This window comes from Nasonia vitripennis, chromosome 5 (genome assembly GCF_009193385.2).
Source record: "Nasonia vitripennis strain AsymCx chromosome 5, Nvit_psr_1.1, whole genome shotgun sequence".
Lineage (NCBI taxonomy): Eukaryota > Metazoa > Arthropoda > Insecta > Hymenoptera > Pteromalidae > Nasonia > Nasonia vitripennis.
In genome coordinates this window covers 19,747,915-19,761,541 of record NC_045761.1, presented here as the reverse complement: position 1 = coordinate 19,761,541, position 13,627 = coordinate 19,747,915, and the positions used below count along the sequence as shown (strand labels likewise).

Genomic DNA, 13,627 nt, shown 5'->3' with positions numbered 1-13,627 from the left:
AATTAAAGTCTATACACGTACCAACCTTAAATGTTGATTTCACGATAAAGCCGTTCCATTTATATGCATCAGTAACCGCGTCACTTTTATTTTACGCTCAGTGATCTAAACACAATGGAGAGCTGCAGTTGATTAGAAATCCGTGATATTTAATGGAAAAATCGACGAATACCATGGAACAAAGCGCGATTTCTTCGCGCCATATCGAACCGATCAATTTTTTCATAAAAAACAAAATAATATACTTACAACGTTTAAAAATGCATCATCGTATTCTCGTGTGCTTATTCGCAAACTAATTTAAGCTTAAAAATATCCGAAGGACTCTTTTCTTCACGAACACGCATTATTGAGCAACGGCTTATGGGAAACTACGAGCACGCAGATCCATTACGAAATACGCGGCAGAAGCATAATGACGATACTTGCGAACGAATTTTCTCGGAAGTACATTTCCGTTAAAAATTATGCCATCTCTCGAACCGGTTCCCTCTTTTCTTTCTCCCCAAGATTTACGGCCACAGGTGCGGGTTCGCGAAATCGGTGTAGTCGAATTGCTCCAGCGTGAACGGATAATTGGCATCGAGATCGGTGATGATCGTCTGCGCTCGCGCGAATCGTACGCAAGGTAATTAACCTACTAGCCTTGATGTGCCATTACTTTGTATCGATGTGTAGCTGTAAATGAAATATTAGAATTTCTTGTTGTTGATTACTTGCGGTGTGACCTTGATGATGATTCTGCCGCAGTTGATAAATGATGCAGGTTTTAGTAAATGTAAAAGGAACGAAGAATAAGCGGATACGGTAGGATTAATGAGTTGTTATCAGGAGGCCGAAGTGTATGAATATCTTTTTATTAAACAAATCAAGGTACATACAATGTACTCATTCGTCTCCGCAGTATCGTTGCAGCGCGACGCAACGTATTCTGTACAACAATTCGAGACACAAGAGTTTCTCTCTTTCTCTCTCTCTCTCTCTCTCTCTCTCTCTCTGACATATTGGAAGCTCAAAAATACACTGTCAAGTTCAGCTGTTCGTTGTTGGCGTGACTGGTGCCCGCCCGAGCTTCCGCAGCGATTTCCACACTGTCGACCGTCTGAACAAACAAAAATCCCTACTTACTTACAGTCAAAGCTATATTAACTAAAATAAAGCTATCAAGGATGTAAGATAATGAAATACCAACCCTGTCATCGTCGTCCCAAGACAGCTTCTTGACCCTCCTGGACAGGGATTCGACTGGCCACGTTGGCGCGAGTGAATCCGGGGGATCCCCCGAGAAGTTCGAGGAGTTTTGCGATCCTGTCTCGATGTTGTTGATGTTGCTCCGGGCGCTCAAATCGTTCATGTTCTGCACGAGGCCGCCGACGTTCGGTATGTTCGACGTCGCCGACAAGGCGGGTGGCTCTGGCGCAGGCGCCACTTTGTGCCTCGAGTACAGCGACATTTGTCTGTTTGATATGACACCTACGTAATTTTCGTTAATAATTATAATGCCAGACACTCTATAATAATTTTATTACACACATGCGTCAGCTTACTTTTGATCGTAGCGTTGTAGCTATCGTTATCTTCTCCGAAAACGGGATTGTCGATATCGTTGGATCCGCAACGTCTATCCCTGCTTATCTCCAGTGTATCCTGCAGGATACTGGCGCCGAGTATTTGCGGTGTCGGGCTGAGGGCCGAGGGAACCGGGGACTTTTCTCGGTATCCCGTGCCCACGGAACTCACCGATCCGCCGCTCTTTGGCCTTTTGCTGTATTAAGGCATAACGATTAGTATGAATTTTTCAAATTCCGACTTTGGAGGAAGATTAAAACTTACTGCTTATAAATGTATAAAATGAGGATTAAAATAACGACCCCGAGGAGGCCAAGAACAGCACCGAACACCGCCACCAAGAGAACACTGCTGCCCAGCCAAGCTGGAGCCGCCCTGGCTGCGACTGGGGTAGCTCCTGCACTGGGCAGGTGAACTATCACCGGTATCATACTGGATCTCGGAGGTTTCCCAGTGTCGGAGGCAATGGCAACCAATCGCGCTATGGTGCCGTTGAATGGACCCATGGACCGAAGGATCAACTCTCCATTATCACGTATTTCGAAAGACCTGGCATCCGGTCCCCTGAGGCTCAGCGACACCCGATCTCCTCTGTCGCCGTCGGCTGCTTCGAGTCTTCCTGAAAAATTACAAAACAATTTAAGTGAAATTATTGTACTAAACAAAAAAATTAAAAGCTATACGAAAAATTGCGTAACCTTACCAACAATGGAACCCTCTCTCAAGGTTCTCGCGTGGAACTCGTATCTGGGATGCCTGAACCTCGGCTCCCACTCGTTCACGTCTTCCACCGAAACGTTCACTCTCGCCGTGTCGTTCTGAAACGAGAATACATTTTCCTTCCAATACCTGCATATTCGCACGACACGACTCCATAACATGCAAAATAAGTCATAACAATTACATTGTGCTTGTCGGTGACGTGCACGAGAAAACTGTGCTGTATCCTCCGCTCGTAGTCGAGGTTCCCCTTCAGGATCAGCTCTCCCGAGTTGGTGATGGAGAACCTGTCGAGATCCTCCTTGGCGCCAACGAGCCAGAACCTGAGATTCTAGAAAAAGCGAAGCAAACAATAAGACAGCCGTTAGCAGCGCGTACGTGTTATTATCGTAAAAAGTCAATACTGGCTTGGAAGCGAGCACTTACGGGATCGATTTTATTGACACCCGCCGTGAGAATAACGCTGCCTGGCGGAGTGTTCTCGGGAACGCTCGCGTGATAATCCTTCAGCACGAATCTCACGGGTAGACGGCCGCCTATAACACCTGCAACATTTACGCTCCTTTTTCAATACACGCCGTTTCGTTTTTCTTTTCTCGTTGCGCTTATATACACGTTAACCGGGGAATCATCGTTACGTACCGTTTGCAGAATCGTCTTCCACGCTTCCCTCGCGGGAAACAATAACCGTTGCCAAGGCGTAGCGATCCGCGTTGTCGATTTGCGTTGCCTATTGCGAGAAGCGGCGAGTCGAGGAATTATTTTCTAGAGATTTGAATTAAAATATTTACAGCTTCTACCTTTATCACGAGAGTCGCCGACGAGATCAGCTCGTGATCCTGTAAGGGTCTGGTCACGATGATGTCGGCGGTCTCGGGGTTCAGGGTGAGGAAGGGTAAGATGCCGCCTTGGATGGAGTACCTCACTGGGGCACTGATTCCCACGTCTTGATCGACAGCTTTGATTGGCGCAGGATCGACTCGGAGAATCTTTCGCTGTTTAAAGAATAATAATTTTGTGCGATAAACCTTGAATGTTTAAACTTCAGTAGGAAGTGAAATGACTTACGGTTTTTATCTGCAGAGGAACGCTAACTTTGTACTGGTCGTTCAGAAAGGCAGGATTCTGGTCGTCAGCGTCGATGACGTTCACGTAGAGCGTTGTTGTCGACGATTGTGGTGGATTTCCTTGATCCTGCGAGAGAAATTAAATCATCGATCATTTAGTAAACGTATTCAAATTTTCAATCGTATGGTCAAAGAATAAATTAAAAACTCACTTGAGCGCGAATCCCGACTGAAAAGTTACTCAAAGTCTCGTAGTCCAGTGGTTTCCGAAGAACGAGAGTCCCTTCCAAGGCATTGGCGAACACAAAGAAGTCCTGAGCAAAAAATAAATCGTTTACTCGAGTAATACTCTTTATTGCTTGGTATCAACTAATGAGATTCGCCGTCTAATTTATTGTTTTATCACAAGAATTGTGTGTACTTTTGTGAATATTCATAACACGTATGACACCCTATCTATCGATCTAAACAATGTACTTACATCTATGACCTTGTATTTACAGTTTATCGTGCTTAACCAAACAACAAGAAGACATCGTATCGTGTAGTATATAAGAAAGTATACATTTCGTGTCCAATACACTGATGGAAATAATTGTTGTGAAAATATTTATATGTGCCATTGTTGCGCAACAAAAATGATTTCACATACCTATGTTATGTACTTTTTCATTACAGACATTTAATTAATATAATAAGAAAAAGGAAAAACGTTAAAGCGGTATATTCACAGCGTTTTAGGTAATACTGTCGAGGCTCATCAACTTTACCTCTAATGCAACTTTTTCGCTGTCCACAAAAATAGGCTGCGCTTATGTAATTTGCAATATTTTTATGTTTACAAGGTACAGAGTTACATATATCATGTTTCATAATAAGGTTGCATTAAAAATATCGCCAACACATACCGCGTGCGGGCCTGGAAGAATCGAGTACTGGACCGTCGAGTAGGGCCCAGGTTGATCGGCGTCCACTGCTCTGACGCCTTGCAAAACTCTGGTTCCCACTACCGTGACCTGTGACAAAAAGAAATAGATAGTTATCAGAATTGAATACTTAGGATGATAATAATAAAAATTCATCAAGTTTCTCACCTCCGATATATTCAACACGTACGGCGCGTTGATGAACTCCGGAGCGTTGTCGTTGGCGTCAGTGACGCGAATATTTACAGGAATGACAAACCCCTGATAAAACGAAACATCCCATCAAAATTTTCACCTCTTAATCAATAAGAACAAGATCTAACTCTTACCGGATCAAGAGTGTGCTTCCTCTCGCATATAACGTTGATGTATACACTGGCGGGTCCCTCGACGCCCTCCTTGTCGAGCGGCCTGGTGAGGGTGAGGTTTCGCGAGTGCGGCGAGAAGGTAACGGGGCTGTCGTGCTCCTGGAGCCGGAGCTCGATGTCACCCTGGGGTCCCGGATCGCCGAGTACGCCGAGCAGGCCTATCGTGTCGCCGACTTGATGGTCCTCGCTGACGAACAGGTGAGCCGCCGTCGCGCCGTTTTCCAGAAAACATCGTGTGTCTCGTATCACTGGAATTAGAGTTGAATGAAAAATTAAGTAGCTTTATTCTGCAATTACGTTGTAGGATGTGTTGGGAAAAGTTTAATAGATTACTGTAAAAAAGAATGGAAGAAAATTTCATTATAAGAAGATAATTAAAAATAATCGAAGAAGTTTGTGAACCCTTGAATCAGAAACTCATCAAAGCTAGTTTTCACGATTGTTTTGTACTCGTGTAACCCCTGAGATCTGTATGCAGCGAGAGAAATCGTTAGACACACTCTTATTCTCTACTGTAGAAAGTGAATGAAGAGATAATTATCCAATATGATTAAGCGCTGAAGAGGATTTCGCACATAGTTGCTATCGATATTTACTTGATGTGCGCATGCTACGACTTGATTCTAGTGAAAGTAGACATTTTGATACGATTGCATAGCGAGAATTTAAACGAATTTGTATAATATATAAATAAAACGATTATTATAAGCAAGCTATAACATCTGTATAGTCTGTGCAGATCCATCACATAGATAGCGGATTTTGGACTAGCCTTTACCCCACCGATCGATCTTTACTGCTCATCTCTGACTATCCAATATAGGTGGCGCACAGGCAGTTTTCAACTTCCCTCATCACTATCTGCGCGCAGAATGTATTTATAGCGGTGTGATTAGAGCTTATATGCCAAAAGGGCCTTGGTTATAGGCTGTTCATGCTGTAACTGCTTTTAAATTTCCCATGCATGAGTTTAACTCTTCTTCTGAAGGATCATCCACTAATAAATTAAAAAAGAAAGTAAAGCGCAAAGTTGAAAGAAAACGCAGAAGGAAATTTAAAAGCGTGCCATGTATTAGGAACCCGCGCTTATTATATGCTTGAACTTAAATTCGTTTTTTTTTTCAATTTCTGTATCTATATAAAGGTTCAAATCCTCAAAAATGAAGGAATTCAAGACATTTGCCTCTAATCGTTGGAGCATCATGAATATATATCGCATACTCTCTTTGATCACGTCAACTCGCGACAATCCAACAGGTGACAATTACCTCTCTAGAGCGTCAACGCGACCGTGGGACCGAGTCGGCGCTACTTTGGCTTCTCTCTCTCGTGGCATCAGCCCGCGGTGCACGAGGGTCCAAAAGATCATTGCGGCCCGATCCTGTATCCGGCGACACGAGCCACAAAGCGCGCGCGCCGTTACTGCGGTTTTTCGTTTATTATGTTCTGCAGCTCGGGAAAACCCGTTTCTCTGGGATCGCGTCTCTCTCTCTCTCTCTCTCTCTCTCTCTCTCTCTCTCTCTCTCTCTCTCGGGGATGTGTGTCTCTTACGCACGTACACACTTCTCGCCGCGAGTATAATGCAAGTGTGCCTTGTCTGCAGCGAGTTGAAAGTAAGTAAGTAAGTTGAAAGTACGAGCGCTTTTTTTTTATGTTCACAGGTGCTTCTCTGACACGTGCTTTCTTTTGTGAGTTGTTGTATTGAGGTGCGTATAAATTTGGAAGGGTGTCAGTGTACGATAAAAAATATGCGGAATTATCGTACGAAAGAGGCTACTTTCAAAATGTTTGCAAATCTCGTAGTATATAAAACAGATATGAAAACACTGTATTTTCCGAAGATCGTATCGCATGCCTGCGGTTTCGCCACATCCATACTCACATTTTCAAAGGCTGCATTCCTTTTGTTTATTGCTCAGAAAAGGAAATGCACATAAAGGCTACTATAACGATCGATAAATTTCATATACGCGGCGTGTACCGTTACTTCAATTAGCCCATTCATTTCTCGCTTACATAACAGTATTATAGCGCACTACTGCAGCGAATATGTAATAACCAGCGCGATGGAACACATATTTAATTAATTGCCAACTCGGACATCAGCTGAACGCGCGCCGTGCGCCTATTATGCTTTGAAGCGCAGGACTTACGCAAAAATAGGTTGAACAATGTGCGCACGAGCGCGAGCACTTCCGAGTATGGAAAAAGTACAGTTCGCTTTTCTTTCTTTTCGAACTGAAAAGCGCTTATTACTATATACTGATCGGAGATAAGTTTTTTTGTGCGATGAAATGGATTGCGAATCTTTCTATGAAAGCAATGTGATCTCGTAATTTTGGGGCGTAATTTTTTTATACTACAAAGTACTGTTTTTTTATTGTGAGCCGTAAATTTACATGCGAAGGTGTAAACAGAACCAGGTCGAGGATGAAGATCCAGTAAACGGTTACCGCTTTGGTGTCCCAATTAAAAAAAAAAAAGAAAAATAATTGGTCCTGAAAACTGGTTTGCCAGGAACAGTTACACTCAAAAGTCACAAAATAATACAAAAATTTCACTTAATTCGTGTCTCAACCTATTCCAGTTCTCAAATCTTAAAAAAATCAAAACACTATACATACAAAAGCAAAACAATAAACCTCTGATCGAAGGTACATTCCTATACGGCACATTCAAACACATCACACACACACACACACACACACACACACACACACACACACACAGATCCACGAGTATGCGTATACACGTGAGGCTTAGGGGGGCGATCCTCGCTTCCCTGGAGCGAAGTTCCGGTCAAGTCTCTCTCTCTCTCTCTCTCTCTCTCTCTCTCTCTCTCTCTCTCTCTCTCTCTCTCTCTCTCTCTCTCTTTCTCTTTGCGCGAGTATAGGAACTCTCGCGACCCCCGTCCTTCTATTCTACTACTACTACTGCTGCTGCTCGTAGTTCTACAAACTCATTTTTCTCTCGCGCTCGGACTGTTGTGGACTTTCACGGAAAAGGCTGCGCGTTGGTATACATATACATCCGGACGGCGCGGATCGCGAGAGCTGCGCTAAAAATTACGGCTAGAAGCCCATAAGCGCGTGTCGCGCGGATGTTCTCTCGTGTCGGGATTTCATATAGATATTTGTTGTTGTGATGATGGTCGAGCGGGGAACTCTGTACGGGGCATTGCGTGCGGAGAGATTTGCTTCAGGAGCGCAGCTTTTTATTATTGTATGAATTTTGAATTTAGAAAAAATTGAAGTATTTGTCAAAAGTGCCTGTATATCGAATACTTTTTATTTGAATAGGCGGAAAGCTTATTTCCATTAAAAGACTAAAACAAGTCAGGAAACGGAACAAGCCGAGCGTTTTTATTTTCTCCGACTCCATGCAAATTTAATCTGCGTTTTCGACACCTCGGACGAGCTCGAGAGCGCTTATGCATATACTTCTTCCTGTGTGTTTCTTTCTTTCAAACTGCGATACGCTCAGTCGAGCTTTATTGCGCACATCTGGAAGTGTATATTTTTTCAGCCTTGTTACCGCAAAAGGGTCACGATTTCGAAGATTAGATTTTCATATGCATTCAATCTTTTACCATAAATTTTGTTGCCATACACTGCACAAACGAACGAACACACACACACAGTCAGATAAGCACACATTCGGAGTATCGAATGCGCCGTGGCATTGTTAGCTTTGCAAGCATGACTAATTGACGCGCGCATCTCGTTTATTATTTCGATGCGGGTGTGTGTGTGTGTGTACTCTCGGCTTCTTTTTACCATTAATCCACGCTCTTTTTACTGCAGAGACTACGAATCTTCCTTTTTTCATTTCTCGTGTGTACACAACTTTCTTAATGATCACTTTGTAGCTTTTGTAAGCGCCGCGTGTACAGTGTTTCGAGGAAAATTACGGGTTATTAAGGTCAGGACACGAAACAAACGTGAAAAGTGAGTTTATTTTCTTTATAAATTTCACTATATTTAAACATCTTTTGTGTACTGTCTTTTTCGAACGATTGCGCAGATTGAACGAATTCAAGCTGAAGCAATTACGACCAGCGGTTCGAACCAATCAGTTCCACGGCAATATACCGATAACCATGACGGCGCTACTTTTAAAAATAAAAATCTCAGCTCGCGCAATTATACACCCGCACAGCGCCGTTAAACCCATAACTTAAGTTCGTTATTAATTATTCATCGCTCGGCGCGCGCTTCTAAGGAATATTTTTTACCCACCAGTAATTTCCACGGGCATTGCTCGGACGTCTATGAGCATAATACAGTTAACCGCTAGCCAGTCGCGTGTCTCGCGAAGATTCAAATAGTCGTTAAACGGTAACGCCGGTACTCGCAATTACGCTACGCACTATGCGCGGACGTAGTATACACGATCGCCTCAGCGTGACTGCGACACGGGGAGAATGTATATATGCTATATGCCGATATTTGTTTTCGATCGCGATGACCGAAAGAAGTTTTATTTGCGCTTTTAGTGTGTACTTACGTTGCCCAGATACTCCATGAAGAAGACAACAAAGCAGAGGCAGAATTTTGAGAATTACGTCCTCCATGTCGATCCGAGCTCTCCATCAAACTGCTCCGACTTTGTTTGGCACATCTGGAAAATAATGCATTTTTTTAAAGGAAAGCCTCTACTCTTTTCTGCTTATAATAGTGTAGAAAGTGGGTTTGAATACTAGGAAAATTTATACCCGTTTGTCGATATTTATAACTTTCAAATACTCGATAAATCATACATATTTATTATGACTTAATTCAAACGCTCGAGCACGAGCTATAATTGCATAATAAATTTACTTTCACGTGGAAGAACCTGTGATTGGTGTCGTGTAAAATTAGCGTGTCAGATTATCGACTTTTACGATACTTTTTTTTATACTCAATTCTTATATATTTACAAATAACGACATCCTTAATAACTCAACAAGTTTTCAGCGCACAATTTGCGCAAAATGAGATCAGTACAATTAAGGTATATTTAATGCAAAAAAATGATTTAACCGAACAAACAAGTTTCTATCATCAGTTCTCAAAAGGAACCACATCTCCCCAATCCCTTTCATCCCAAATTCGCACATCCGCGCTTGCCTTTTCTCCTCAGCGACACCCGGATCGCGTCGGCCGCCCTAATTCCCTCCGATCACGCAAAGAGCCTCACTCCATCGGTCCACAAACTCAACAAAAACTCCCAACCTCGCACACAATGGAAACCATACCCTCACGTCCACTGCAACGTGGCTACTCCGCAGAGCGACTGGGCTCGCGCTATACTCTTCTGCGAAAGAAAGAAATCCCAATTATTCGCTCGCGTCGATCCTCCCAATATCAGCTTTTCTCCCGCGCGCAGCTCTCTCGGCTGGAAAAATAAATGAAGAGCTGATCCATCGCGCGCGATCCGAGGAAAGTGAAAACGCGACGGGCGTGAATTAGTAGTGATATGTTTGCGCTGATTTCACCGAGAGGAGATGTATGTACGTCCGAGAGCGATTTTTCGGCGGCTTTCTTTCTCTAATTCGCCGGATTAACAAGGTACATTTTACACGCGGCTCACTTTCCTCTCTTCTGCGGGGTCAGTTTCGGGGCTATTTCGTCTTTGTCAAGCGCTGAATCAAGATGTGCGCCGCGGTTGTTCCGGTTTTGTAAGTACTATTGTCTGAGGCCACGAGCTTGTGCGTGGATTAATTAGATTTTATGAAGTGTTTTGGCATTCGCGTTCTGGACAAAGGAGACGGTGATGTCGTGAAATTGCTAGATTATGTTTTGAGAATTAGAGAGAGTGTGTGTATGTGTGTATAGTAGAAATTTTACAATTAAGCAAGGTTTTTAATAAGATCCTCAAAAAAAAAAAATGAATATAATAAAACAGAGCAGTTTTGCTCGAGACGAGCAGAGAAAGCTATACGAGGGAAACGCGAGTTAATGAATTAGAATAAGAAAGTTAATTTTGCGAGAATCTATCACATCAGCTTTGGAGGTGCGCTTCGTGCATTGTTCAATTAAAATCCACGCATTTTCCTTTATCCCGCGATCGATGCTCTCGTCGGATAACAGCTGTCGACGCTAATTGCGAGAAATCTCTTCTCCGCTTCAAATGTAATCGGATTTCTCCATAAACTCCGAAACGCAGCCAATAAAGTTCCTTAAAAAAAAAAATTAAATTTTCGGAGCAACAAGTGAAACAGCGGAACGCACTATATCACGAGGTGAAAACAAGGTCAACAGCCCGCAATAAAAACGTCTCGCACGCATCCCATTGAACCGCTCGCTCGTCATCTCGAGTGTGAAAAAGGGCGACTGCTGCAGAAAATCGACGTAATATAAAGAAGAAGAAGAGGAACCTATATATAGTACCCGTACACCTATATACCGGATGCATCGCGTGCGCAGCGCGGCTCCTTTTCTTACTCAACGAAGAGGCAGCCGTGTCGCAGAATGAGTCGACATGTGCCTAGAAAGCATGCAGAGAAATTTCGCGTTACGTCGACGTCGCGGTAAGTGTTGTCTCGGCGACTATAGTTATACTTATATATGTCGCAGTTCATTTGACGCGAGCGAGGAGACGTTAAAGTGCTCCATTCGCGCGCTATTTTAACTACTTATTGTCGTTACGATCACGAGCTTTGGAATAACTCAGGAAATTGTAGAGAGCCGCGGGTAATATTTCATACTTGTGCAAACACTCCAATAAAATTTTTACTGCAAATCAAGAACCGAACGCGCCGAGCTTTCACGTAGATCATCTCGCGCACGACACAAAAGAATGCGCTCGCAGCGACTACAGCAGACCAGTAAAAGCGAAAGGACGGCTAATTCATTAGCGGAAACCGTGCGGCCATTAAAGTCGCGCCGGCGGCGCCAAAGGGAAATTACCAAATGGGAATCGAGCCGCATCGCGCACAACCATACTGCGATGGAAGGAGGGCTCGGTTGTGCAAAACTTTTCTGTTTCCTTCGTGACTCAACGGATCCTCCTATAATCGATCCTCGACACGTGTTTCGTCTTCTAATTCCCTCGAAAGTCGTCCAGCACGCGCCGCACATAAGTATCTCAATTCGGACACGCGGTCGAGCAATTACCCGGTCCTCCTCATCCGTAAAATTTATTTTCTCTCTCTCTCTCTTATTGCATCTCTCGCAGAAAAGCGGAAGCAGCGGCGATGCAAATGAGAGAAAACTGTCAGAGGGCGAAAGTCCCATACGCTTATAAGTGGCGGTCAGTGGAGAATAATACAATACCGCGTCTCTGCAGCTTATAGGGCCGCTGCGGCGGGCATGAAATTGATGGCTAAGGGAAGATAAAGCGCGAGGATATCTAGGGCATAAAAGCGAGTATAGCCGTGACTCTCCTCGAGCGTGAAGAGCTCGCTCTGGAAGACGCAGCGGCGGTGCTATGCTCGAGCGACTTCGAAAGAGCGGAGCCGAGGGTACGAGTAAGTACGTGTGCGTATGTATATCGGCATCAGCGGAAGAGGTGAATCACTGCGCGCCGACGACGACGCCGTGAACCCGAGCTGATGCTTCTTTTATATTTATCGTCTTCTTTCACTTTCTTTGTCTGGAATTGTAATATAGTGTATGAGTGAAAATCGTTTGGAGACGTTGAATCGTTAAACAGATAGCGATCTGGAAGCTTCTACTCTGGATAGATCGGCAGTGTACGCGGCGTTTCCGCGATAAAAGTTTACGCAGATGTCTCGCTCTCAGTGCTTTATATTATAAACTCGCGCCGGTATAACTTTTTTTATCACCGCTGTCATACCGATCTCCCGTCCTACTGAAGAAATCGGCAAGGAGAAATAGCTTCACCCAAAGACACAGTTTTGAAAAAATTCTTACCACGAAATTCCTGCTAAAAGTTCCATCAAAGGTCCCGTCTTCCTGCGCACCTGCTCTTCGGAACCGATAACTGCTGCGGCGGTGTAGTGCGTTCACCCGCGCTCATCGAAACTCGCGCAGATTGTGGGGTGTATACGAGCGTTCGAATCTCCCGCAAAGTTCTCCCAACTTCCAAGTTTCTCCAGCACTAAACACCAAAAAAAAAATCACTTCTCCACTGTGCCAACGAACTCACTGTACGGTATACCGATCAAAGGTAGAAAAAAATCGGTAGCCACGCGTCCGTTAAAAAAAAAAAGAAATAAAGCCGGCACGGGTAGTGTGTGTATACTTATTGCTCGGAGTTCCGAAGTAAAGTAAAGCACAGAGCGAGTAGCAGCGCACGCAGCATATCGCAGGGGGAAAGGAAGTCGACGCCAGCGCCGGACAGAAGAAGGGGAGCGGAGAGCAGCCATCCGCTACCGGACAGGTGTTTGCCGGGGGGGCAGTGTGTATAGCGACTGCTGCTGCTATTCCCTCTCTTGTCTCTTTTTTCGTGTGTGCATTGTGTGCGCGCATCGCTCTTCGAGCCGAAATGGGAGAGAGGTCGTGCGTTAATGTAATGGTTTTGGCCGTATTTGAAGTTGTAGTTGCTGTGATCGGTTGGTTTTTGCGCTGGGGATGACGAGATCGGTGATGAAACGCAGTGACTGGGCGCTTGGGGTATTGTTTAATCACGGAGATAAAATGAAGCTAAAATCAAATTTTTTAACTGAAATGAACCTGCATTATACGACGAGAATGCTGATGTTGCAAAATCACTTAGATCGGGAAGCATTTCAATTCTGCATTGTATTCACATGTGCTTTGTTTCACGCAGATTCACTTCGACTAAGATAAAAAGTTGTTGCATTCCGGATTATAATTAGGACTTACTTTGGTAACATATTTTAATACTTAGTCTAACGCATGGGAACTGTGATTTAATAAAGCACGGGAAATGCATAATCAAATGCAGCGAAGCACGAGGGTTGACAGAGCAGAGGGGCGGAATAAATGAATGAGTAACGAAGGGGTAATAAGAAACACGGAATCTCAGGTTTTGACAGTTACGAAGTTTCTCAAGGACGACGATCTCT

At 43.9% G+C, this 13,627-nt stretch overlaps 1 protein-coding gene across 2 annotated transcripts; it reads right to left on the bottom strand.

Moving 5' to 3' along the window:
* Positions 1-840: 840 nt before the first annotated feature.
* LOC100117210 (protocadherin Fat 4) lies at positions 841-12,872 on the bottom strand. 2 transcript variants are annotated; one of them, XM_016987296.3, is made up of 16 exons: positions 12,510-12,872; positions 9,157-9,270; positions 4,612-4,898; positions 4,451-4,543; positions 4,265-4,372; positions 3,569-3,670; positions 3,358-3,483; positions 3,090-3,284; positions 2,932-3,019; positions 2,716-2,834; positions 2,474-2,620; positions 2,273-2,387; positions 1,834-2,188; positions 1,548-1,765; positions 1,193-1,473; positions 841-1,120 (listed from the first exon to the last, which is right to left on the bottom strand). In XM_016987296.3, the coding sequence occupies exons 2-16, from the start codon at positions 9,221-9,223 to the stop codon at positions 1,013-1,015; spliced, it is 2,409 nt and encodes an 802-aa protein (XP_016842785.1). In that variant the 5' UTR covers positions 9,224-9,270; positions 12,510-12,872; the 3' UTR covers positions 841-1,012. The 2 variants fall into 2 exon arrangements, with proteins under 2 accessions (XP_016842785.1, XP_008203226.1); XM_008205004.4 differs by having other exon boundaries at positions 841-1,102; positions 12,510-12,871.
* Positions 12,873-13,627: the final 755 nt, after the last annotated feature.